Here is a 25,980-nt window from a genome sequence, read left to right on the forward strand (position 1 = left end):
TGGTGGTTAATGTTTTATAGAAACAAAGGATTATTTGTATGTAAAGAATCCGCATAGAATCATCACCCAAGTCTGCCGTTTTCTCTCTGCTCTACTGAGAATTCGAGCTTCTGTCAACTCATTGTTTTGGTTTTCCGGCCTGTTATTTTACTTTGGTTCACTCACACTGCTCGTGTTAGCGACTGGGCGGGAGGCAGACAATGTCAGCAATGAGCTGGTAAACAGAGCAGAGCATTTAACAGCCAAGGAGCCAGATATTTCCCCAGGGAGCAGGAGGAGGCCAGAACACAGCTAAAAGAAGCATGATTATTAGACTTATTAGGCTTAAGTCATGGGGTGGACAAAAAGCAAAACTCTAGATTAATGCTGACGTTACTGCATATCTCCTAGACGTGTAAAAGGCAGCACTACTCCCTATCTGGTTTACCATTAAAAAGTGATACCAGGTTTATGTTTTTAATGTTTGGTTTGCAGCTTGTTATTTTATAGCGTTTTATTTCTGTATAGGAAAAAGTTGCTGGTTTAACATGCTCTTTGGTGTCTGCATATGCATGTTTTTCTGGCAGGAGTAAATGGTTTTAATTCGATAAATGTCTATAGTTAATAAATCACTGCACTCGGTGGTTTGTCAGGGGGAATCGGCGATTATGTCCAAAAATGTCACTTCATGGAAAATTCAGTTTTTCACGGCTTTAAAATTCCAAGCCTCATTTGCGGAATATGTTTCTTGGGGTCTGTAATTTTCCCTGTTAAACCGTCAGAGTTCCACAACGCTCAAGAATACACTCACTGGCCATTTTATTAGGTATAATCATATCACAGTGACTCACCACATTAAGGCATGTAGTCATGGTCAAGATGATTTGCTGTAGTTCACACCGAGCATCAGAATGGGGTAGCAGCAGATTTCAGTCATTTTGAACATAGAATGGTTGTTGTACAAATCGCTGATCTGGCATTTTGTCCCACACAATCACCTCAGAGTAACCTCAGGGTTACAGAGAATAGTCTGAAAAACAAGAAATTGTGGATTTAGAGTTCATAATGATGTCAGTGGTGTAGTGGTCTATGGGCCTCTTAGTAACAACTGAGCATAAACACCACAGCCTACCTGAATATTATGCTGACCATGCCCATACTTTTATGGCTACAGCGTACTCATCTTCTGATGTCTGGAGAGAGGCAGGAGATTTACCTCATGGATGTACAGCTGACAAATCTGCAATAACTGTGTGATGCTGTCATATTTATACGGACAAAACCCTGGAATGTTTCCATGAAAAATTAAGGCAGTTCTAAAGGCAAAAGTAGGGCCCAACCCAGTACATATAAGGTGTACCTTATATTGTGGCAGGTGAATGTATAGACTCACTATTTATGGAGTTGGGCATAATGACCCCCTGCAATTGTGTTTGTATTACATGGAAATATTACATAGAAATCATTTACACTCTATAACTAACACGACTCAGTGTTTTAGCCATTAAGTCATTATTTGTTTGAATAGAAACTGAAGTCCGGCTGAAAAAGACAAAGATTACATATGTTGCAGTTAGTAACAAGAACCATGTGTTGTCCATCTCGTCACGCCACCCCTCCCCATTTCCCCCCATTTCCCATCTGTGCCCTTCAGGCCCTTACTTCAGTCAACTCCCACTTCCCTCTTCCTTCAGAACCCGTCTGTTTTTGTTTTCGAGCCGGGGCTCTTTGCACAGGAAACTGTATACATTGGGAGCATTCAGGAAGGCAGAGAGAAGTTTTCCCGTTAGCTCCAAGTTTGGGCACATTAAAAAAAATAAGGAGAAGAGGAGAGTAATTACTAAACTAGGAGAGAAACACAAGTGTCAGCTGTTCTCACTCCCTTAACTTCACATCCCTCCCCTTGCATAGTCTCAGCATTTATAAAATCCCAGGCATACCACTGCCACAAATCAACACGTTTACGTGAATGTGTTTCTTTGTGAAATTAGAGAAATCTGTGTAAAACTAGGGCCATTCTTCACGGGGGGGTCTTGCCCCTCTTGACGCATGTTCGCCTTAGCTACAGAGAATCTGTGAAGAAAAGGAGACAGTGTGGAATGAAGGAAAAGAGGAGGAGAAAGAAGGAGCAGAGCGAGACTGGTTGGGGGTTAAAGAAAAACGACAGGAAACCGACGGATCCTAACGCAGTTTCTGCAGAGCTTTCAGAGATAATGCCACATTCTAGAGAACCTACAGTCACACCGTGTCTTTTTTGTGTTTGGTCTTCTGTTGAAGTGACAACACTCTAAAGGACTTCAAGTTTAAAAAGTGACGTCACTTCTCCTCTCCTCTTCCAGTGTGTGGTCAGACAGAATGTGAGCGGATGCAGATTTTTTGGGAGCTGTTTGCTGGGATTTCTATGTGGCCGCTTTTTGATCCACTAACTCAACTTTCTAGAGGTCATATGGATCATTCTGTGTGCTCTCAAGGAACTTTTTGCTTTAATCATCTGGACTACTAACTGGATCCACATGAAGAATAAAGGGACGAAGCAGAAGACCAAGAAGAAAGGAAGTGAAAATGCGTTCGGCTGTGACCTGATAGAACATCTCCAGAATTCAGGACAAGATGGTAAACTCTTTTCTTTCTTTTTAAAAATTGCTTCCTTGAAATCTAATTCTACTTTACCAGAGCTGTTACTAAACTTCAAACTATTCCTATTAATAAGTATTTCCCATACAGATAGAGGCTAATGAAGATAATGAGGATAATAGGCTTTACTAGTCGTTTCTTATGTTGTTGTAGCTATTTTAACAAAAAAAATTGTATGAGCAAAAGACAAAACATTCCTTCATGTAATAAACACAGTCTTTGTTCAGCGGTTACATATACACACTGTATGTATCCAAGTATTTTACATGTAGTAAGGTCATTCATTCACCCACTGACTAAATTAAATGGTCATTTGCGACGTTGGGTGTGGCTCTTACATTTTTGTGTCAGTTTCCTATGGTGACTATAGTTCCTATGAGTAATTCTGTGCCTACCAAAAGACTTGCTAGGACTGTGGCTCCCTGCTTCTGTGAGAAAATAACGAGCCAAGAAAAACAGACCAGAAACAAAGACTTCCTGACTTGTTCAACAAATTGTTCAACTAACCGGGTTTTCATTAGCTTTCTGGGGTTTTTCGTGTCCGTTTATGTCATCCTCGTTCTTTTATCACGACCGTCATATGCGAGGTTTGACATCATATGTTAAATATGAAAAGAGTGAAGAAAAAACCCTCCCACATGCAGATATGAATAGCTACGCAGAGGGTAACTTTAAAGATGACCTGTTAGAGTGGACACACTGCAAGGCGGGGTATTCAACACAGGAAGTGAGGGAGGAGGTATAGGTTGTACTCCTATGTCATGGAAGCATATTGGGCTTTTGTACTCTTAGTGACTGCACACCCCTGAGAGCAACCGGCAAACTCACAGCAACACAACATAGATGATAAGTTGAGTAAAGACTCAAAAACCTACATATTTTGACGCATTTGAAAGTGTTTTCTGCATTGCTCTACTTGGTATGGTTAAGTGCTGAAACAGCTTTAAAAGCACAGCGTTGTGCACAAGTGACAATAATGCATTCAGCACACTTGTACATCTACAATAAATGGTATTTGACAGAAAATACTCTCAACTTTTGCATTTTTAAGATTAACTTTAATCTAAACTGTCAAAAAACCCAAATGATAAATAATAGTTGATAATATTTAATGAATAAATATTGATTTGATGCCAAGAAAGTTTAAAACAGACACTTCCTGTCTAGATGAAGTAAGGTTTTTTTCAGTTTTTCACATTAGGAATGTGATGTTGGCTGTGTAAAATAACAGCATCAAATACTTTGGTCCACGTACAACACTGTTTCTGTAACATGTTCAGTGTTTAATGAAACATTTAAGATGACAGTAGCAAGACATGCAAATACCTGTTTTGGTTTTTTTTACAAAGTTTCGTGTATTGATTTGTTGCCACATGCTGTCAAATCCTATTTCAGAGGCTTCTTTGTAAAACAGATGAAAATCAAATTGCCTTTTGTCCTTCTGCGAGAGCCAGAAATCTTCTCTAAGTCGGGAAACGCGGAGGCACAAAATGGAAACTCCAGAGTGCCTCATCGTCCAGAATTTAACCACAAGCATGCTATTAAAAGTCCAATTAAGTCAGAAGGAAGAGAATTTAAATAGCAGATTGTTGGTGTCTGTGGTGATGAATGAGAGACTAACTCCTGCAAGTAATATTCAGGCATTCATTTTGTTGAGGACACAGTCTATGTTTTGTTTGCAAGATCATTCGTTTTGTACGAAAAAACTGAAACATTACATAAAATTCAATATCTAAAAAAGCTAAATGTTGATTAAAACTTTTTAATTTGTTTTATATTCAAACTTTTATGTCAGGCAAACAAAAACATGGTATTCTTTTTTTTCTTTTTCTTTTTTTTTTTTTTACTATTTTAGCCCTTATCAGTCAGAGTGCTAAAAGAACACCTTCCAATCAACAGATATAAGTAGACTTTTAATTTGGAATGTAACCTTTAGCTTCCTGAGACCTGTGTTTATGTTTAAGTTGCATTTTTTTCCAAAGCTAATTTCTCTAAGCTATATGGAAGTAGTTAATGAGTGAGTATAAAGATAAGTATAAAGACTAAACTTTGTAGAGACTAAAGAAGTCTGTCCTTCTATGGGGCAGTGTGTTTATTTTACAACATAACACAATAATGTCACAATATTGTAATAAAGTATATTATGGCCTCTTCTTTAAGTTTGTATTCAACCTAATAACGTAGTTTTGTAGCAATGGCAAGTGTGTATATGTAAGTATCTATGAAAAAGCAATTTTTCAGGAACTGTGGTGTTGAAAAATATGCATGGCTTTTTTCCAAGCTACCAGTTCCTTTGGCAATAAGTCAAAAAGTTGATTTCGGACACTGCTTTCAGTTTCCTGTCACACTTTGACTATTTAGCCAGGATGAAACTGACAAGACACAGTTAAACAGTTCAACACCTGCCACTATTATAAGTTTTCTGATCGGCTAATATCAGCAAACGTTTACACTACTGTACAGCCAATATAACTACAAATGGAATAAGTTGGGGACTGGCATTCAGTCATAAGTAGCAATATACTTTTAAGACTTGTAAGTCAGTATAGGAACCTTAAATACTCATTTAAAATAATAATGCCTTAATTATATTCTTTCATCTTTAAGTATGACAAATAAACATGTCAAATACATTCTATAAACCTTCATTAATGCACAGTTAATTAATGATAATAATTAATGACAGCAGTTTGCTGATCTGCGTGAAACTCGGAAGATGAAAAATCTGATAAAATGTTGGAGGTCATTTCTATCATTCAGACATTTTTTAAAGCAAGAGTAAGCTGACCCAGGAAGTGACTTGCAGTCAATTGTTAATTTCATGATTAGTTAAAGGGAAGCTGCGATTGGATCGTATGGTTCAACAAACACTGGAAAATTGCAGTCCATTCTCATAAGGTTTTAAAATAGTGGAGCAAGACAAAGTTGTGTTCAGAAGGTGATGTGCCGTCGTTTAGAAAGCTGCGCAGGTCAGTGGTAACATTTCAAAAGCCGTTTTCTATTAGAGGAAATGTCGTAAGTAATCCCAGCTACAAGGACTGGGTGTGTCAACTTTCCTCTGAAACAAACAAACCATTTTTAACTTCCTGTCCACCTACAATCACCAGCCCCAAGGAGTCGAAAACAGTCATAGTGGAACAAACCACATACCATGAAGTCGACTGTATGCATTGTTACTGTGGAAAGTTAAACGTACAGCAATTTCCTCCCCTTGCTTTTCCGATTAATGCAATGTGGATATGTGTAAAAGAAGAAAAAAGGTGGAACACAATGAAATATAATTGTTCAGGTTTCTCTACGATTAACATTGTTTCTTTAATGAAGTTCCTCAGGTCCTCAAGAAATGTGCAGAGTTTATTGAGAAGCATGGGATTGTGGACGGGATCTACAGACTGTCGGGGGTTACCTCAAATATCCAGCGTCTCAGGTACTCCTACCATACGTTTTTGAAGATTTGCAACAATTAGACATGACATGCTAAGAATTACGATTTAAAATCTTAGACTAATCCTGATGGTCTGTATGTATCGCTTCTGTTTATATGCAGCTTCTCTGAACAGTTACTGGTGTATGTATTCTTCTTGAAAGAAACAACACACACAAATAATCTGCGTTATGCAAATGTTTCCTTAGATCTTTTTTGCATCTTTTTTAGCATCTTTGCTGGTGATTTCTTCCCCCAAAATAACACAAGTCAACTGAATAGACTTAAATCTTACCAGCTACATTCTGCAACCGTAGTTAGCAGGGGTGTTAAACAATCAAAGCATTCAGCTAAGTCTGTGTGTGTGTTTGTGTGTAGGCAGGAATTTTGTTCTGAGGCGTGCCCTGACCTTACAAAGGAAGTGTACCTCCAGGACATCCACTGTGTGGGTTCCTTATGTAAGCTGTACTTCAGGGAGCTACCCAATCCTCTGCTCACATATGAGCTCTACAGCAAATTCACCGTGAGTACATTCAAGTCACATCTGCTGTCGTGATGGGGGAGGGGGGATCCTGTGTGACACAGAAGTGGTTTGACTGCACGTTCAGCTGGTCATATGTCACTCACAAGAGACCCTGTAGGAAAGGGTACAATTAGCAGATATCAGCTTCATATTGGCTAATTTGCATTTAAATGGTATTTTTTGACCTAATGACACTATTCATAAAGACTTTTTCATGTTTATAACAGCTGTAATTTTACAGTAATGACAACGATAACCATAACCACTTCCAAAAAATGTGTTACTCATGAAAAAAACTTAATTTAAAGATGAAAAACATCTTGTCCATTTCACTGTTGCATCAGATGCACAACGAAGTTAGAAAAACACAGTTAAAGTGTAATCACATCTTCATAAATTCAGATTTTTAGCACCGAACCTTTGTGAATTTTCTGGATAAAATGCAGGCAAGAAAGTAGGAAAGTAGGAAAGAAGGAAACGGGAATATCAAACTCTAAGACCAGAATCATATTTTCTGCCCAGCGTTCTGTGTACTTTCACGGGCATTTGCATACCTTGGCATTCATACATTTCATGCCGCTGGTTCCTGAAAAACTGCAGGACTCCAGTGTTTTAGGAAAAATCTGCCCTTCGCACGGTGCACTAAAAACATCATAAGAACAGTTTAGAAAACTTTATTGTTTTCTTTAAAAGAACAAAGTTGGTGCTAAATTGCTTTCAGATTGCAAACGTTGCTCCTTTTTTTTGCATAAAATGTTATTTTTAGGTGGACTGTTTGTACTTTGACTGTTTGAGTTAAATGCAACTTACAAAAGCTCAGCTGTTTGAAGCTCCACTGCATTAGTTTTCACAGCAAACATACCAACCTATGCCTGTCTGTTAACAGCTAGATTTTTTTTTTACCCTACAGATAATTATAACATTAATCATATCAAGTGTAATCTAAGATTAAAAGAAAGAAAAAGAAAGTTCAATGTTGTTTTAGTGCAGAGCAATCTAGTCGTTCTGCAGCTATTTTAAGGTTTTCTCTGATTAATGATCAGAGAGCTGCAGATAAAACGCTAATGCTTTTTTAAAAAAATATAATGGTACTCTATAACTCAAACAATCTTCTAATGTACTTCCTCTAACATATACTTAAAAGAATGCTGGCGTTCATGTATCTCAAAGTAACAAAATTAGGCTAACGTGAATTATTTTATGCGGTTCGCATGCAGGAAGTGGTCTCAGTCCAGGACGATCATGAGAGACTTTTACACATTCAGAAGGTCATCAAAGAACTGCCGACTGCTCACTTCAGGTGAACCTTTAATTTCTTAAACTTTAATGGATGTGACAGTCGTCCTGCTGACAAACTCTTTACTGTGTTTGACTAATCGTGTTTAAATAAGTGTGAAAACACATTTTTTTCTCACCTATCCTTAGGACTCTGGAGTACCTTGCAAAGCACTTGTCCCACCTCGCTACCCTGAGCACCCAAACAAACATGCATACACGTAACCTGGCTTTGGTGTGGGCTCCAAATCTGCTGAGGTGAGTTTAGATGTGGTTGAGACACATTATACGCCATCCAGTGTCAATGCAAGTTTTTACTGTTGGGTTTCAACACTTGTTTTTGTATTTCCTGTATTTAGATCTAAAGACATTGAGGCTTCATCTGGTAATGGAGACATGGCTTTCCAGGAGGTGCGGATACAACAGTCGGTGGTTGAGTTTATTTTAAACCACGCAGATCAGATCTTCAGCAGTGAACAAATTAAAGTCAAAGAAGGTATGACACTTCTTTTGCTGAGGAGAAATGTTGAGCTGAAGCATTTTCTCAGTTACCAGCGCAAAAAACAACATTTTATATTTCTCCAGGACCGGTTTCGAAGTGTGGGGAAAAGTACGCCACACTCCCCATCAGTGGCCAGTGTGGGCCAATGAAGTTGATGAGTTTGGAAGAAGCTCAGGCTCGCTCCTTAAGTCCAGACCACCCTCTCCATAAAGAACGCCAGCGAGAGAACAGTTTGCCTGATACAAGCACGGCCACACTCTATCACACCGTCATAGACATATCAGACAACAAGTAAGATTTGGGCTCAGCCTCACGTGTGTTTAAAGTGCTGTGATGCTGTGACATGTGACAGATGCCAGTGAGCTTAATCTTCTCTCTTCGTTTGTCAGGAGAAAGTTTTCTGGGAAATCGAAGAAGTGGAAGTCTATCTTTAACATCGGAAGATCTTTGGACCCAAAGGGAAAACTTAGCCGGAATGGCAGTGTGCTCATTAGAGCACAGGGAATGACAGGTAAAGATTCCCACAGGAGAGAACTATTTAAAGGAGAAATAGCTTAATATACGTCCCCACCACTCTGAGACCGGGCAACATGAACAGCCAAGCAAGTTAGAAGCAGTTGGACAAGATGATTTGCCTTTACCTTTGACCTTCTTTAATGATGTTTCGAAATTATGCAGGCCTTAAAGCGAATATCCAGCCCATGCTAGTTAGTGTTAATTTAATATTTCTTTTTTGTTTTCTTACAGAAAAAGCTGCTCTCCGTCCATCCAGGAGCATGGAGTCCTTGTACACAGGTGGGGCTTAAACCTTGTTGTAACTATTTGCATGGAACTGAAACAAACTGCATAAATTTTGGATGTTTTAATTTAGCAAAAGATTTTCTCTTTGCTTCGTTATAAAAGAGTACCATTGCATATGCTGTAGTTCTCAGAAATCGTGTGGCACAACATTTTCTTATGCTAATATTTATCACTTGTGGACTTTGAATTGCAGATGATGACAGAACAGGAAGCAATAGTCCAGCTGGTGGACCAGGCAGTATTTTCATTCCGGATGTAAAATCCAGAACGCTGGGATCCGACTCGCTCTGTGACATCAGCGAACATGATCAAAACTGGGAGTTTAAAGGGAAGAACACTGGGGGGGCAACGGGTGGCTGGAATGTCAGCGAGAACCATAAGGGGTCTGAGCCCCCTCAGAAAAACCTGCCAGAGCAGCTCAAGGTGTTTAAAGGTGACGACCTCGGTGGCTACAAGCCCACCTCCCCAAAAAACAGGAGGATGTTGTACTCGGCTTCCTCGCACAACAGCTCCTCCCGACCCTCCTTTCCAGGAAGTTTCTTCCCACTGGAGTCTTCGCCGAGGCATCAGCGCAGAGCCGTCAACATATCTGAGCCTTTTGCTGTGTCTGTACCTCTGCGTGTGTCAGCAGTTATCAGCTCTAACAGCACGCCATGCAGAGGGCACGGCAAAGAAAAGGCAGCTACTCTGAAACCCTGCAAAGAGACTTCAGAGCAGAGCGGCAACAGTGGAAAGAGCAACACTTTCCCCCAACTGGAACGGAAGAGGCAGGAAAGAGCAGAGAAGAATAACGTAGAGGAGGTGACGTCCAGGGTATCGTCACAAGGTAAGGCAATCTTCCTTTTTTTTATGTGAATTGTTGCTCACATCTAAAGTCATACTTGTGTAACCGGTTGCAATGAAAACAAAAAACATGTTTTATTCAGATATAAGGAAAGAAATGGTCCAAGACGGTCAAGGAGAGAGGAATATTTCTCAACTGGAATTGCAGTCCCTTGCAAATGCAAGAGAAGGCAAAGATGCAGCGCCATCTTCTGGGAAAGAACTGCACAACCTGCCCACAGAGAAGCAACTGGTAATCATCTCCGATTACAGATGTTGTCTTTTGTTATAGTTCAGGTGTAACACTCCATAATAATTTGTGAAATTAATATTTTTTAAAGAATAGGTGCTGTATTTTCTAGTATTATTAGTATTTTGCGTCACGTTATTTACTCAGGTTTAGCCCCGATTCGTGCAACTTTTAAAAAAAGGAATTAACCAGACCCAATAACACTGCTTTAAAATACCAGAAATGTTTTAGTGTGGTAACCCAGTTGTTCTTGCTCATGTAAATTTGCTGTAATTTGTTACTCCTTGCTAATCTTTTCTTGCTTATCCCTTATAACTTCCCAGGATAAGAGATCTTCTACTGGCAAAGACCTGTGGTCTGACCTAAACCAGGAACTGAAAATAACTGAACCCGAATTTGACCTGCTGGATGAGAATGTTAAACAAGTTAACGTCTCAACAAGCACTTGTGTGAACACTAAGTTAACAATGGATGTTAAGGCGAAGCGCAGCCGCAGCTCTCCATCTCTGTCTTTGCTATGTAGAGAGCAGTCTTCAAATACCTCTCGGAGTGATTGTGAAGTCTCCGCAAAGAAGCAGCCTTCAGAATCAGACATCTTACTGTCTCTTCACAAAACTGCACCGCCTACTGACACGATGGATGAGAAAGAGAAGAAACTGAATCTTAAAATCCCACCCTTAAACAAAGATGACTCAGTTTACACCAAGCAGAGCCAGCTTTGTCCAAAGGAAGCCAGTTCAGAGCAAGTCATAAATCATTTAAGAATTGAGGATGTTCTTGTGGTTGCAGATAATATAGACAGGAAATCTCACAAACACGAAATTCCTCAGGAGAACCAAAATGCCTTCAGTGATGGAGCGAAGAAAGTTGTGATTCCTGAGTTGGAGATCCCTCAGAGGCTTCCAGTGTGTTTGGAGGAGAAACGTAGCACACTGGAGCTGCCGAACCTCGATGATGATGAAGGAGGGACTTCAGAGGAGCTGGACCTGGTGGAGCCCTGGGAGGATATTAGCTCCACTAAGCAGTGGGTTACAAGCCCACTCCACTCACCTGATGTGGAGCACTTATTTAACCACCTGTCACCCTTCAGCTCACATGGGGAAACTTTGAGCTTAGAGGTGGAGAAGAGCTCATCTCCTCAAGCTGATAACAACAAGTTCTTCAAGAGCACCGAATGCTCTCCAGGAAACCTTCTTCAGACTACAAACAGCAAACCAGAAACAACGTGGATGTACGTTCCTTCAGCACCTACACGGTTGAGCTTGAACAGCAATAGCACAACACAACCTCAAACGGAAAAGTGCAGCACAACAAAATCGAAGAACACAGCGTCATCTCAGAGGTTTAATAGACAAATGTCGTATGAGGCAGCAGCTTCAGAGAAAAGAGAGGAGAAATGCTTTTCTAAACACAGGCCCTGTTCGCTTAACTTGGATCTGGGACATAGGTATATCAGAGACATTTCTAATCAGCAAAACCGTACTTCAGCAGAGTTTTCCTCCTGTCAGAGGGGGCTAATGGCCTCATCTGGAGCTGTGAACAACGGGCTGCCCTCAGAGTTGGAGCTGTTTCTGAACGATCGGCAGGCGCCTCTCCGGCGAAACTCAGCCCCGGTCAGCGTGTCTTCTGTGCGGACAGCGTTCATGATAAAAACGTGCCAGGCCAAAGCTGTCCCTGTCATCCCCCCAAAGGTGCAGTACAGCCAGATACCTCACTGCAGACCCGAGAATGAATTTGACAGAGTGAAGGAACAAGAAAAGGAGAATCCTAAAGTGAGCACGGAGAAAAGCAATGCTGCACCTCCTCCGAGCGTGTCAGACCTAAAGGAGGAGCTGGAGAATAAAGAGCCAGCCCCCATACTCCAAAAACAGCCAAGTGTTGAGAAATCTGCCGAGTCTTTGAAGATCTCATCCACTCTAGAATTGCCTGTGATAACCAGGAGGCACACACCCAGCCTGGAAGTGTTTGTGGATTGTCCCAGACCCAGCAAAGGGAACCTCTTACAAAGACCGTCCTTTAGGAACAGACAGAGACCTCAAAGTCTTATCCTGCTCAGCCCTCCTTTTCCCATCATGGACTATCCGACGTCGGGGGATGACGGCAAGCTCCTTTCACCCATCAAGAGCCTGAATGACGCGTCAGCAGCGAATGTCTTTTCTAAAGAGATGGCCGAAAATTTCAGGACAACAGAGGGGATCGCTCTTCAGAATAAAATGACTATCCCAAAAAGCGGACAGAGACTGGAGACATCAACCAGCTGCTTCTACCAGCCACAGAGAAGGTCGATGATATTTGACAGCAGGAGCCACAGGCAGATTGAGTGACTGGAGATCCACTCAGCGACCATGTATGTAAATAGATGCGATACATCAAGATCCTAAGGAAGATGATATGATAACCTGTTGTACATTGTATGACTCACACATTCCTTGAAAGGCGGTTTAAAAACAGGAAGTAAGTGGGAAAGAGGAAAAGGAAGCCACGATGTGCCTGAGTGCCATTTATCCTTGAGTGACATCTGCAGCCAATGTTTTTTTTAAGTCTCCATTAGTCTATTATTTTGGTCTCTATTGTGTTAGAGATTGATTTGCTGTCATCTATTTGTTTTTAGCTCATTTAGGAAATTTATTTAAAATTCATTTTAGGATAACAGACATTCTGTCTCATTCCCAAGGCGTGCTATGATATATTTGAGATTTAAATCCTACCCTGTCAAAGAGAATCACTGTCAGACTGGAAAGTATGAAAAGCATCCTTTTGCTATTAAAACTGCATTTTTTTTAAACTTGCAAACTGGCTGCTGGGCAGCTTTTGTCATAGATGAAATAGTGAGCTGTGCTAAATATTTTCTGATGAATGAAAAATCACTATTGACCTTTTAAACCGTAAAAAAAGGAAAACAAAATCTTAACTCAGGGTTGAAAAACTGGTTGTTTATCCAGAGGCTTGAAGTACCATTTTAACCATACACAGCTTCAAAATCCAAGTTATACATGAAAGTATGTCATGGTCTGCGAGGGCAGACCGTGAGGAGGGTGTTTGGAGGACCCAGGTGCGGACACAGACGAAGGAGGTAAAAATGTTTACTGAACTTAAAGTGAGCCTTTATTAGGGCCGGTAAACAGTAAAGCAAAAAGAACCAAACATAAACTATGGCAATGACCTAAACAAAGGGCCTAAACTGGGAAACAACTAAAGACTAAGAAAAACTAAGACTCTGATTTGGACTGTAACTAAGAGCTATGCACACGACAAGAAAAAGCAAAGGACAGTCTTCTGGACTGGTACATGAAAGGCTATGAGAACATGACAGGAGCAGATTACTATGAACATGACCAGAACAGAGACTGAAAAACTATGACGTGTAGCTAGAATGACAGGAATGTTAACAGACGACGCGACACTGACACAAGGAGACAGACTAGACACTGAACTAAATCTGCAATAAACATGAGAACAAAACCTACGAACTAATCCCTAAACAAGAATAACTGAAACATAGAGTCATAATCATCATTATCATCATAATAAGAAAAGAATCCAAAATGCAAAAACACACCAAAACATAACTCAAAATACTGGGTCAAACTGGCCCAGAACCGTGACAAAGTAAAATGTCACCAGCAACACAGTCCTCTGAAAAAAATGTCCCTTCGAGTGATTTTTTTTTTTTAAATTTGTATGGAGTCATTTGGTGTAGCAGTGTCTAAACCACATTTTACAACCACAGTTAGAAGTGAAACCTGAGGCGTCTGGAGATGATTAATGAAGTAGGAAAGAAAACGAAGGGAATATCTGTTGCACTGATTAGTAGATGTTTTTGTGCATAAAAGGGTTAGTAGCTGTATCTGTCTGATATAACAGAAATGTAGTTCAGTAAAGTAGAAGTATGGAGAAGTTTAAAGATATGAAATGGAAATATTCAAGTCAGGCACACTTAGTTCAAAATGGTCAGGTTAGGAAGGTTTGGTATGGAGTAGGTAGGTAATCCATCCTCACATGCATATTTAAAGAAATACATGGACAGCAGATAAGCACAATGTACCATAATGAAGACATAAATAATAAGCTAGAGGATCCACACAGCAGCATGTAGGATTTTAAAATAACTATACTATGATTTGCGTAAATGAGTTATTGCTGCAGGAGCAAAGCTGGGTTTTTTAAAACAATGTTGTTCTGCACTTTGGGACTCGGAGCCTTTGTCCAGAAGAAAGAAACTGAAACTCACGATGGAAAGCGGTGCCGTAGACGCGGCTCACCCGTCAGCCCGTTAGACCATTTGATTCAGTGAGTTTCTGTTCTTTATAGATAAATATGACACTGAGGAAAAGGGCAAAGCAGCCTCAATGAAAGCATGATACAATAAACTCAAGGTGGCTTTATCAATGTGCAAATATGACAGATGATAGAATATGGGTTTGTTTTTTTTTTACACGCAGCTTTTTACAGTTTATTAAGATCAGCTTTAAAGCAATAATTATTCCAAGAAATGTATAAAACTGAAGATATTCCCTCTTAACCCCTAGTGAATGGATATTTGATGCATGAGTTTTGGGGAAGTGTAAAACTAAAAAAAATATACATTGCACAATACAAAAAAAGCAAATTAAAACAAATGAGAGCTCATTTATGCAAAATTATATTTAGTTTTTGTTTAGTTAAGTCAATAAACACTCCTTTTTCCCATAAAGTTGATTATTTTAGTATCATTTCATTTTTCAGGATTTAAATGGATGTTGGATGTAAACATCTGTGTATGAGTACATTTTCTAAAATCATGGATCATAAGAATTATCTTCAATTTTTTAAAAATAGTAGAATGTAATGAAATCATCAATGTACCAGCTTGTGATCGGTCTCATTATCCTGGAGTCATCCAACAACAGCAGAGTCATCTGGATACTTTAAATTGTCCTGTGTTCATACCCGCCCTGTCACATGTTTTTGCATGGGATAAACAATAACAGTGAGATAATAATATGCACATTTCAGTTATCCGTTAGTTGCATCCAGTCAATTTGCAAGTCAAGAATCCAGCCCACAAGATTTTAATTGAGGCCAAATTGTTCGAATAGTTTGCTGATTTAACTCTAAGGCAGAACTGTGCTGAAGGTTGAAGAAAAATTGACCCACAGCAGACGAGCATACCTTTACGATTTCTGCTCCTCTATACGGTCTGTAAGCAAGCTCCACGGGTTGCATTGACTAACCACTGATGGTTAGTCATTTGTTATGGAGAGAGCTGAGTCTGCAGGAGCGCTGTCTGGATTCTGGTACACTCATTTCTAAAAATGTCAGAATACAGACACTGGAAAGAAACCTGTCCCATACTCGTGAGCGATGTGATGACACCGCATGAGATTATGACCTTTTTACATACGTCAACCTAGTTTGTTCTCAATAGCCTGAATACAGATCTCAAGCCTGATCCTTTACAGGAAAATGACTTTATTTATTCCTTTATGAAGTTTCACGTGACTTTACATAAACCTGATACTGTATATTACACATGCAACGACAGGCTCAGTGCAGAGCTGGTGGCTGTTTTTTTTTTTTTTAAAAAGAAGTATTTAAAAGGAAATTTCTATTTCCAAAGTAAATATATCAGCACATGAATTAAGAGCTTTAATTCCTGTGTCACTTTTTTCTGTAATATGATTGAATGGATTTCACTTTGGATTTAATGAGAGGGTTTTATTTGGTCATCTGATGATGTGATCAGCGCTGCTCGTCAGACAGTAAACTGGAGCTTGAGTTTGTGCGTGCTGACTGTATTCACTGTGCTTGGATCTTAATGGTGCTTTGTGTAAAAGTCGAATAACACCATCTCCGTTTTACATTTTCTGCTATTTTTGAGTGAACAGCCCAAAAAAAGAAGATTTTTTTTAATCACTTTGTATGTTAAATTGTATTTAAGATGTCCTTCATGTAATTAAAAGTTGCAGTGTTTTTATACTGTAGTTTGGACAGCCTGGATGTGTGATTAGTGTCATAGTGTTTAATTACTTTGTAACTCATGTATACTTGTTGATACTGAAAATTATTGATTGAATTGCGTGTAATCATGGAGTGGGGGGAGTCTTTGAGATGAGCTTTGCCTTAATTATCTGATTATGGCACCTAAAGTAATGTACATAAGATGAGTTTTGTTACAACAGAAAGCTATGAAAATAAAATGTTCAAAAAAAATTACATAAATCAGCGTGTCAATGACTGTTATTAAATCACGGCAGGTCCAGCTCACCACTTCAGAGCTAGAGTTTAATTATTTGTTAATTATTAGTTTACTGATGTTTCCACTTTGACAGCATGAAGTGTTTTGGTGCCCCCTGAAAATGAAAGCAACCAATCCCAAAAATGCAAAAGAAAGAAATAATTCTAAATATTTTAAGGAAGAAAACTTTTCATTCGGCTCTATTTTCCAAAGAAAAAGTTTGGGTTCCTTAAGTTCTTAGTCATAATTCCCCTCAGAATCACAGCTTTCAGCTCTTCTTTGTTATTTCAAAAGGCTTCTAGCTCTGTGATCTTTCACCACTGCTGTTTTATATTGGTAAACATTTGGAAATGATCCCCTTTCTGTCTTTGGTGTTTTCTCTTTTTTTACATACTCAAGAATTTGCTGATATCCAATAAAAGTCTGTTCTTTTCTCATGCAGTAAATTGTCCCCTGACCCAGTGGCTGCAACACCAGCCCAAATTCAGCCAGCAAATTCTGTTTTCATTTCAGAACTTCACAGACTCCACAAAAAAAACACCAAACATGTTCAGATGCTTGTTGTTTATTTTATTTCATCATCAAAGTTTTCGGTGATGACTGTAACAAGGCCCACCCATACAAAGCTGATTCAAGTCTGAGATTTTGGTAAAAGTCATGAGTGCTGCACATATTTTGTGTAACGCTCCTTTTCACCACTTTGACGTGGCACAAAGGATCAGTACACCAAGTTTGCTTTAAATATTGAAACAAACGCTTCATCTTCAACTTTGTAACTTTTTGGTGATAACTTCATCTTCTACTTTACAGTAAGAGACCACCATTGCTTCTCTTTCACTTTGAAAGGTACATGCAGGCTGAATACAGTTTAATAGGTTTTTAAAGAGTGCCCTCCTGACTGTTTTTCTGCCCTACTTAAAAAATGTATCTGGATCTTAGTTCCAATCTTCACAAGTGGATGGTTAGATAGGAATTCTCTGTTTTCCTCTCCTTTTCAAAGCAGCTCCCTGAAAGGAGAATAACAGAGGTGACCGGTGCTGCTGCCTGAATAAGAAGTATTCCTGTAAGGGGGGCCCCCCAAGATTTTTCATGTCAAAACTCTGTAAGCCTGGTGGAACACACGCTTCCATTTTAATCTCCTGGCTCTGTGCTTTGCCACCAGGTGACGCTCCTGCTTCACAGTGTACATCCGCGCAAGCCACCCAGCTGCGGAACAAATAAACAGACAAACGCGCTGAAAACGGAGAAAGTGTGCGTTCCAGGCACGTGAAAGTGTTTCAGCTGCTTGGCATACAAGGCGATGGAGATGGTAGAGTTGTGGTGCCCTTTATCTGTCGGCCGAGAGAATCACTCGGGTTATCTGTCACTTTGGTGTTTTTAGTGCGTGTACTTTGTGCGTGTTTGTGTGTCTTTAGGGGAAAGACAACCGCTTATACTCTCTCCTGACCCCCCCCCCCCCTTTTTTTTATTATTATTAAAAGGGTTTCCTTCTGCATGCTCACACAGTAACAGCATAAGGTCTACGTACTGCAGCAGCATCTCAGCAACAATTCTGCTACTACCTGGAACAGAAACTGACAGAATGCTTTAAAACGCAAGGACACACAAGTCTTTTTTAACACCATTAAAAGCAAATGAAAACTCTGTAATTGATTTTTTTTTCTTCTTTCTAACCTAGACACAATAAATAGGCCACCAACACCAACACGTTTCTTTTTCGCATCTCAGTGCGCACGGCACAGCTCTGTTATCCCCAGTTTTTATGTCTAAGTCTGATATTTACATCAGTGGCCTGTGTGCAGGTGCCACAGTCAAACGCCGACAGAAAACAAATAAGTTTCTTTGTCCAAATGTCAAATCTCATACCTATTTAGACAGAAAAAAAAGACAAATCATCCTCGGAGGCATTCAGGTTGCGTCAGTGGTGGCGCTGGCAGAGGTCTCTTCCATGTCTGAGCAGTTCATTATTTCTCAACCTTTGACACTGCTTGTGTATGGGCCGAGAATTAAAAAGGCGTATTCTGAGCACACTGAAAAAGGCAAGCAGAGCACAGTGCGCGCATTGAATATTCAATTAGCGAGGGGCGACTGAGGAAAAGTGAAGCTGCGTGCCAGTCCTTCATCTTACACTGCTGATTAGCTGTTAAACAGATTATATACAGTTGAATGGGTTCAAATGTTGCAGCAGAATGCAGCCGGAGTTCAAGGCAATGACGAGCGGTTTTCTTCCTTGCCACTTCAGCAAGCTCAACACACTTTGTCACCAACAACAGCTCCGTAATGAAACGTGTTGCTTTTGCGGGGTTTTTTTTCTTTCTTTTTTTAATAACATTCATTTTATAACACAGCGTGAGCAGCTGAACCCATTTCCAGTCCATCAGTGCAGGTCGAGATGTTAGTTGAAGCTGCAGCGAAATATAAAATGATAACCGTGATAGACTGCGGGGATAATATTTTTCTGCCTTGTAAATGTTAAAGCAAAATTAAACCTTTTTTTTTTTCATTTATAACCACACAAACAAGCCCACTATAGCTTTATCAGTAAACGCGTTCCTTAGGCTTACTGACAAAAACTGCTACAAGTCTTTTAAAAACGCTTCACATCCTCAAGTGATGAAATGTTAAGCTAAAAGTGTATTAAAATCACTAAAGTCCTGATTGAAAATTATCTACTGGAATTCATTTCCCCCCTTCCAGCAGTAAGTCTGGACTCTGCATTTATAAACCAAGTTGGAAGTGTGGAACAGCTTGTATTTGTTTCTTAAGGCGAGAGTAAACAAACACCTTAAAGTGTGTAAAAGTTTACAAACTGTTTTGTAAAAAGTTAATGAGTTAACTTGTTAAGATTTACTACACACTTTTTACTAAGCTGGATAAGTTTAAAGTAGTTGAATGTGCAGTGCCACAGCAAGCCACGCGGGTCCAAAAGAGCTCTCATTGAGAAGCCACGTGTCCGTTTCCAAAGCCTCTCCAACTTAACCACCTCCTTTGTACGACTAACCCACATCGGCAGCGTCCCTCCACATAAAGGGATTTGCAATTTCAAGATATTTCAGCTTAAATGTTTTTGACAGTTCCCTCGCTTTTACCTCGGCTTGGTTATTTTAACTGTGCCAAATGGGTCACCTTGGGTTGCTGTCTGCGCGCAAAGGGCTTTTGCGCGCATTCAGTCTGAATTTTTTCCAACTTTCCTTGACGGGGAAACCAGCTGCTGGTCGTGAAAAGACGGCTTATTAATTGTCCTTTGTCATGCAGAATTGCTTGATTTCTAAAGAAACGTACAAAGGCTCTTTTTCAGGATTCAAGTATTTTGTTTCGTGCGTATTTTCAAACCATCGAATCAGCTGCAGCGCCGCGCCGTCTACCAGACTCTCAGGTACTGACTGCCTGCTCCCTTTGTCCCCTTTTAATGCTGTTGTAAATCGTGCAGACTGATTTGTTACAAGCTGTTCTTTTAATCTGATAGATAAGAGACATGTCAAAGAAAAGCCGTAAATAAAAAATTAGCCAGAATAAAGACAAGGGCGAGTCTGCTAGATGGGCGCCTGTTGACTCAAGCGGCTCTCCAGCGTCAGGGGAGCCCTCTCCTCAGCTCCGTCAAGGTTACGTCCACAATTCCCTTTTCTTCTTTTTAAAAAGACACCGTAGTCCTTTTTGCTTCAATGAATTGATCGGCACAAAATTAAGAATAAATAAATTGAGCATTTGAAGCACCGAGCGTATAAGCTCCCCCAGGGCGCATACCCCCGGGCTATTGAATGGATAAAGGGCGCTTTGCAGAGGACGTTGTGAGCAAAATGGAGCTCTATGGTGCAATTAACAAAATGGTCTAATCCCATATCTTAACAAATGCAAATATTAGAGTTTTGTTAAAATGGTTAAGTGAACAATTAAATGAAAGTTTACAAGTGGAACTTCACATCCAAATAAGGCACGCTGATGCAGATAACGTGCTGTACGCAATTTAGGAACAGTTTTTAGTCTCTTTATAAAACTCTAGCAGTACGTTTATACGGAGTAAATATAATTTAAAGCCCATTCAGCCTAATAAATATGACTTGGGCAGTCAAAGGCTCTAAAGAAGAGCCGCTGTTGCGGTGCGTAAAACGGGCAAAGAAATATGGAACTATACACCTAACTCATAGTTTGATATTTTGGACGTGTTTTATTTATAACATAATATTTATTTTAAACTGAAATAAAAAGAAAATTACACATACACTGATTTTACACTCGTTTTTCACCAGGAGAACATTTTAGTTTTTTCCTAGAAGACTGGGTTTCTTTTTTTTTAATGACTGCCGCGTATTATTTGACAAATAATTCATTTGGGTGGTTTAAATCATGAACAATTTAAAAAAAAATGCTATGCTAATTAATATTTTTTTTATGTTATCAAGTTACACGTGTCGAGTTTTAAGAGGTTTGTATGGGGCTAAAACACACAGAGTTTATAAAACCGACAACAATCTTGTGCACAGTGCTCCGTTAACAATTAGAACAATCTGGGTCACGGACACTAAACTGCGTCCTTTTCTCATTTATTTTCATGTTAGATCGATATCTTAAGTTATGCGCATTCCTGATGCACCATTATACACCCACAGTGATTATTTACTCGGTCACACGAGACAGATCGTTTCAGCTGGGATGAAACTTTGGGAGGAAAAAGCTCAGAAGGGCCAGGCAGCTATAGCTGGGTCGAGTGCCCCCCAGGGAAAGCGCGTAAGAGGTGTCCACGATAATGCATTTATCGCTTCTGAGTAATAAAGATTATGAAGTACTTAATTTACTCCTTCTTAGGCACGTAATATCCAACACGCTTCTTCGATGCACAAGAACATTTTATTTGTGTGTACGACGCAGGGCAGTCTGGGAATCTCACGGGGGCAAATAGTAACACCAAATTTGTTTTGGGTTTCTGTGGGGAAAAAATTAACTCTGTTAAGCACCTTTAAAATCTCCCCAAAGCACCAACACACCCTGCAACTAGCAGCTTTAACGTTTCGTAAGGGAATATTAAAATATGCGTGTTTAATTTGCACAGAAACAGTCTAAGTTCTGAAAAGCCGAGCAAAGCGAACGTTTTCACGTAAGCGCAGCTATCCAAAGTTTTAATATGTGAATGTCCCTATATCTTATTTTACTAGTTTAAATAAAGGTTACTAGATACAATTTCGAATATTTGTAATTGTACCTTTTTGGCTTTTTCCTTTTAAATTAATACCCAAACTAATATTTTCAGCCGGAATTCATGTTTGTCCCCGTGCGCATTCAGTGGCGCGCAAAAAACATAAAATAATAACCCACAAGACAACGTAGTCTACCGCTCAGAAATATTTTATTTAAGTATGAACATTTTTAAATAAATAAATATTTTTTTTTCAATTACACTGAAGATATAATTTCAGAGTGGTGTCGGCGGATTTCTCTCCAGCTTTCCATATTTTAAGTCACAGTTCCATCCACATAGAATGAATCTAACCAGTATTTACCAAGTATAGTACAAAATACTGTCTTCCCCAAAATACTCATTAACAATGTTGCTATTGTTTGTTTGGGGTTTGTTTTGTTTTTTTGTTGTTGTTTTTTTTTGGGGGGGGGGGGGGGTATCTTTACAAATATGCCTACCATATTCATCGGATTGGCAACAACAAGTGACTGCTTTCAGAAAAAACTACATACAAAACGTACAACATGTATACAGCTATACAATAATTCAGGGCAGTCCCCTGATTTTAAAATATTCTCTGTCTATGTACAGACGACTGAACACAAGTGGAACAGTCTGTTTGTTTTTGGCTGTATTCAAAATCACCAGGAGCAAATTCTTTCAGAAAGCGGGGATCAAAGAGGGGGGCGTTCAGGGGGAGACGGACAGGTCCACATCTTCCTTTTCGGACGAGGAAGGAGATATGGGAATGTCATCATCCTCTTCCTCCGAGCACCTGGCGGTTGACAGGGACGAGCATTTGCAGTTATGTGATCCAGTCCTTTGGCCGCTGCTCTTTCCCTCCTTTTTGTGCTTCACTCTGCGGTTCTGGAACCAGATTTTCACCTGCTTCTCGGACAAGTTCAGGTACGTGGCGATCTCAATGCGCCTCAGTCTGGAGAGGTACATGTTGGAGGTGAATTCTCGCTCCAGCTCCAAAAGTTGCGTGCTGGTGAAGGCGGTGCGCATGCGCTTGCTGCTCTGAAGTTTGCCGTTACTGTTTTCTGAGAAAACAAACATAAACTGTGAGCCACGGGGGGAAATTGTGGAAACCAATTTAATAAAGCGTTTTCTGAACTCGATCAGTAGTTAAAACAGCCTCTACTCACCGATGGAGATGCAGTGGAACTGTCGAGGGTCTGGGACCGAGTAGGCAGCCTGGTATATCCCCGGTCCGTGGCTGAGGTTGACGCTGTTGGATGAAGAGTGTTGCCTCGACAGAGCCGAGTGGCAGTACTGTGAGCTGAAGGGGGGAAACGATGCTTTGAGAAGCGGCAGCGTCGGTGGAGATGGATGGAGCTGGGAGGCGGTCATGCACAGCGGGCAGAAGCACAAAAGCCCGGCTTTCCTCGAGTGGCAGGAGCCTGGCAGCCCATGCGCGTGATGCGGCGAGTGCACAGCGTACGGGAATAAAGGTGGGTTGTTCTCGTTCCCTTTGTCGTTGGCCTCCCTTAAAATCAAGGAATCCACGAGAAAAGATCTCGGCATGTTTGCAAACTTGTTGCTCGGCGTGCTCGAAAGTTGAAGTCGTTCGTGCTCGTTTGGTTGCGTCAGCGTGCTCTCTCCGGGACTGTGGACAGCGAAGTGGTGCTGAAGGCGCACAGCCTCTCCTTAAATAGCTGCAGTGGACTCGGTTCGGCCATGTGACGGTTACGCTGTAAGCGGCCAAGAGCTCTCAATAGGGTTTTGTGCCTTTCTCTCGGCATTCCCACTGCACGCTTCCCCATTATTTCACTTGTTAACTAAATGAACTGCATAATGTAGTCTATTCTTGTCAGCCCCACCCACGCCGCAAGAGGCGGCACAGCCCATTCTCCCTTTTATCATCATTCTCATTTTATCATAGAGACGAGCTTAAATTTGCGAGAGAAAACGTTTCTGTCACATTTGGAGAGCCGGCGTGCATTCAAGTTTTGTCTTAGACATTAACCAGTGTGTCTGAGTTAAAGTCTAAAGTAGGTATGCGTGTCCCGGGGCGAGAGGTAGAGGTGGAGAGTCGCTGGTACACATTTACATTCATTCAAATATTTCAATCCAGCAGGTAAATTAGAGAGCAATTTCCCCGTAGTTGCTTTTAAAAATCAAAAGTTAATCGCGTCTATATTTGGTGGAGCTGTCAAGGCAAAGCCGTCAAGTATTGTTAAAGTTTTTCTTTTTTTAATTAACACCAGAAAACACCCATGATTCCAAAACGTACGTCTTTTATTTCTTTTTTTTTTTCCTCTCTCATTATTTGCGTTTGCATCCCGGCAGGTCTGTGTGTCTACTTTACTGACAGTGCAGAAAGAAGAAGAAAAAACATAAACGCAACAGCTGAATGTAAAGTTTATGCATATCCATTTTAGGGTTAATGTGTCATTTCTGGGCACAAAAAAAGGGACAAGTCATTGCCTGAAGCCAGTGCTGTTAAAGAGCAGTGATTAATTCCTTTGCTCGGGCCCCTGCCGAGTCGGGGGAAAGAATATGTAAAAATAACCAGGTTTTCACTCCGCGGCCCTTATTGAATGTCATTGTGGAGGGTTTTCAATGAGAGAGAAAGAGAGTCGAATTAAAGTGTGTGACAGCGGCGGATAGACCCAACAAAGGCGACTCTGTCATAGAGGAGCCCAGTGCGCGGTGCGTGAAGCCCCCGCCTCGCGCTCTGATTGAATTAAGTAATAGGAAAACATTTTCTTTCACTTTAAGGCTTTCTGAACAAGACCTTCAAAGAGACTTGGAGCCGTAATATGTGAGTAAATAGTGGAATGCGATTCTTCTTCTGCAGAGCTGCTTCTTTCCTAAGCACACAACGTTAAAGTACGACTAGACGTGACATAAAGGGCGAAAACCGACGCTTGTTTTCCCCTCTTTTTCTTTCCCTCTGATGTTCCTATACTTGACACGTAGGCCATCTTTTTTTTTAAATGTAAGAAAGGCTCCTCGTTGTCGCTTTATTGTTTACGTGTTCTGCTTTAAGCATCATTTGCCATAAATTGTCACGTCCAGGGAATTAGTCCTTCAGCTCCACAACACAGCCACATGACGGTGTGATGCTATCTGTTCTCTCCTCATAAAAGAGGCTTAATGCGCTCAGCTTCACATCACTAATCTTCCATAAAAACAAAAAACAAAAAACAAGACCTGTAATTAGGTGGCGCCATTAAAGTAGTTACAAATTAGGAGCAGTTAAACCCTTTAACGAGATCTCGTCATTAGGACAAAAACCTGTTATATGCGCGAGAGCCATTTTCAGATTTATTTATTTTTTGCATTAGTCCATCCTTTCATTTCCTGCCAGGAATGAGCCATTAACTAGTCTGTCAATCTTGCTGCAATCTCTGAAACCTGTAAATACGAATCAGCCGCTTTTGTTACGATTCCTAATTACTTAATACGTTAATGACATGTTTTCATCATACCTCAAAACACTCACCGAGAGCTTGCCCGCTTGAGCGCTAAAGCCCCCCCCCCAAAAAAAATAAAAAAAATAATAATAATAATAATAATAATAAAAAAAAAAATAATAATAATAATAATAATGATGATGATGATGATGATGATGATGAAAAAGGAGGGGTAAAACGCGTCTCTCTCTTTTTCAATACAGGCCTCTAATCGCTTCAGATTTGAAAAGAATTATGCCTCATATCAAGCTTTCTCAGATATGCAGCCTACGCGGTGGCAGCTTGACGCATTGCTCGACATAAAGATGTTATCAGAGGCCCTAATTTTCAAATTATGTGCAGCAGTCATCCCGTGGATAGGAATAGAGGTTTCATGGGTCCTCTCGCAGGGGAGGCTCATCCTAATTTGCAATCCCAACTGGAGACTGACAAATAGTTTTGACCTCCCTCTGGAGGCGCGGGCCAGAAGTGCAAAGAATCTCATCCTCCATAATCACTTGTTACTGAGATAAGTAATCGAGGGAAAATAGCCTGCTCACATTATAACGGCTCATTTTTGCACTAGTTCCAAGCTGCAAAAATACACCTGTAGGCACTTATAAGGTTTATGCATCATCACCTCCACATCCACATGCACTTTTATTTTTCTGTTAATTTATTTAATGTTTTGTCACAAACCAGTAGCTTCATGCGTTCAGTAACTAGCAGCTGTGGGTTGGTAAAGCTTCTTAACATTAATGTTTGATGGGGAGGGGAAGCCATACCCCTGAAATAGTAAATTATTTATAAGATATTAAGTTGGAACAATTGCCATCACTCAAATTCATCCCTGATGATAACACTGACCAGTGCCTGCTGTGCTGTTGGAGAAGCACATTTTCAGGGGCTTTTACGCAATTATACCCAAAGATCTCGTGCCTGATGACATAAAGAGAGCAGTCTGTTTATGGAGATGTAG

At 40.3% G+C, this 25,980-nt stretch overlaps 2 protein-coding genes across 2 annotated transcripts; one reads left to right on the plus strand and one right to left on the minus strand.

The window, feature by feature from the left end:
• The first annotated feature begins 521 nt into the window (after window positions 1-521).
• Window positions 522-15,767, plus strand: arhgap31 (Rho GTPase activating protein 31). Its single transcript, XM_085174861.1, has 12 exons — window positions 522-2,592; window positions 5,938-6,040; window positions 6,416-6,560; window positions 7,778-7,860; window positions 7,986-8,093; window positions 8,195-8,331; window positions 8,421-8,628; window positions 8,727-8,848; window positions 9,085-9,132; window positions 9,332-9,964; window positions 10,065-10,213; window positions 10,534-15,767. Exons 1-12 carry the CDS (start codon window positions 2,493-2,495, stop codon window positions 12,532-12,534), a joined length of 3,837 nt encoding a protein of 1,278 aa, XP_085030987.1. The 5' UTR covers window positions 522-2,492; the 3' UTR covers window positions 12,535-15,767.
• A 6,259-nt stretch (window positions 15,768-22,026) lies between these two features.
• gsx1 (GS homeobox 1) lies at window positions 22,027-25,075 on the minus strand. Its single transcript, XM_085174865.1, has 2 exons — window positions 22,749-25,075; window positions 22,027-22,643 (listed from the first exon to the last, which is right to left on the minus strand). Exons 1-2 carry the CDS (start codon window positions 23,125-23,127, stop codon window positions 22,291-22,293), a joined length of 732 nt encoding a protein of 243 aa, XP_085030991.1. The 5' UTR covers window positions 23,128-25,075; the 3' UTR covers window positions 22,027-22,290.
• Between the last annotated feature and the right edge of the window lie 905 nt (window positions 25,076-25,980).

Source organism: Neolamprologus multifasciatus, chromosome 10 (assembly GCF_963576455.1).
Source record: "Neolamprologus multifasciatus chromosome 10, fNeoMul1.2, whole genome shotgun sequence".
Classification (NCBI taxonomy): Eukaryota; Metazoa; Chordata; class Actinopteri; order Cichliformes; family Cichlidae; genus Neolamprologus; species Neolamprologus multifasciatus.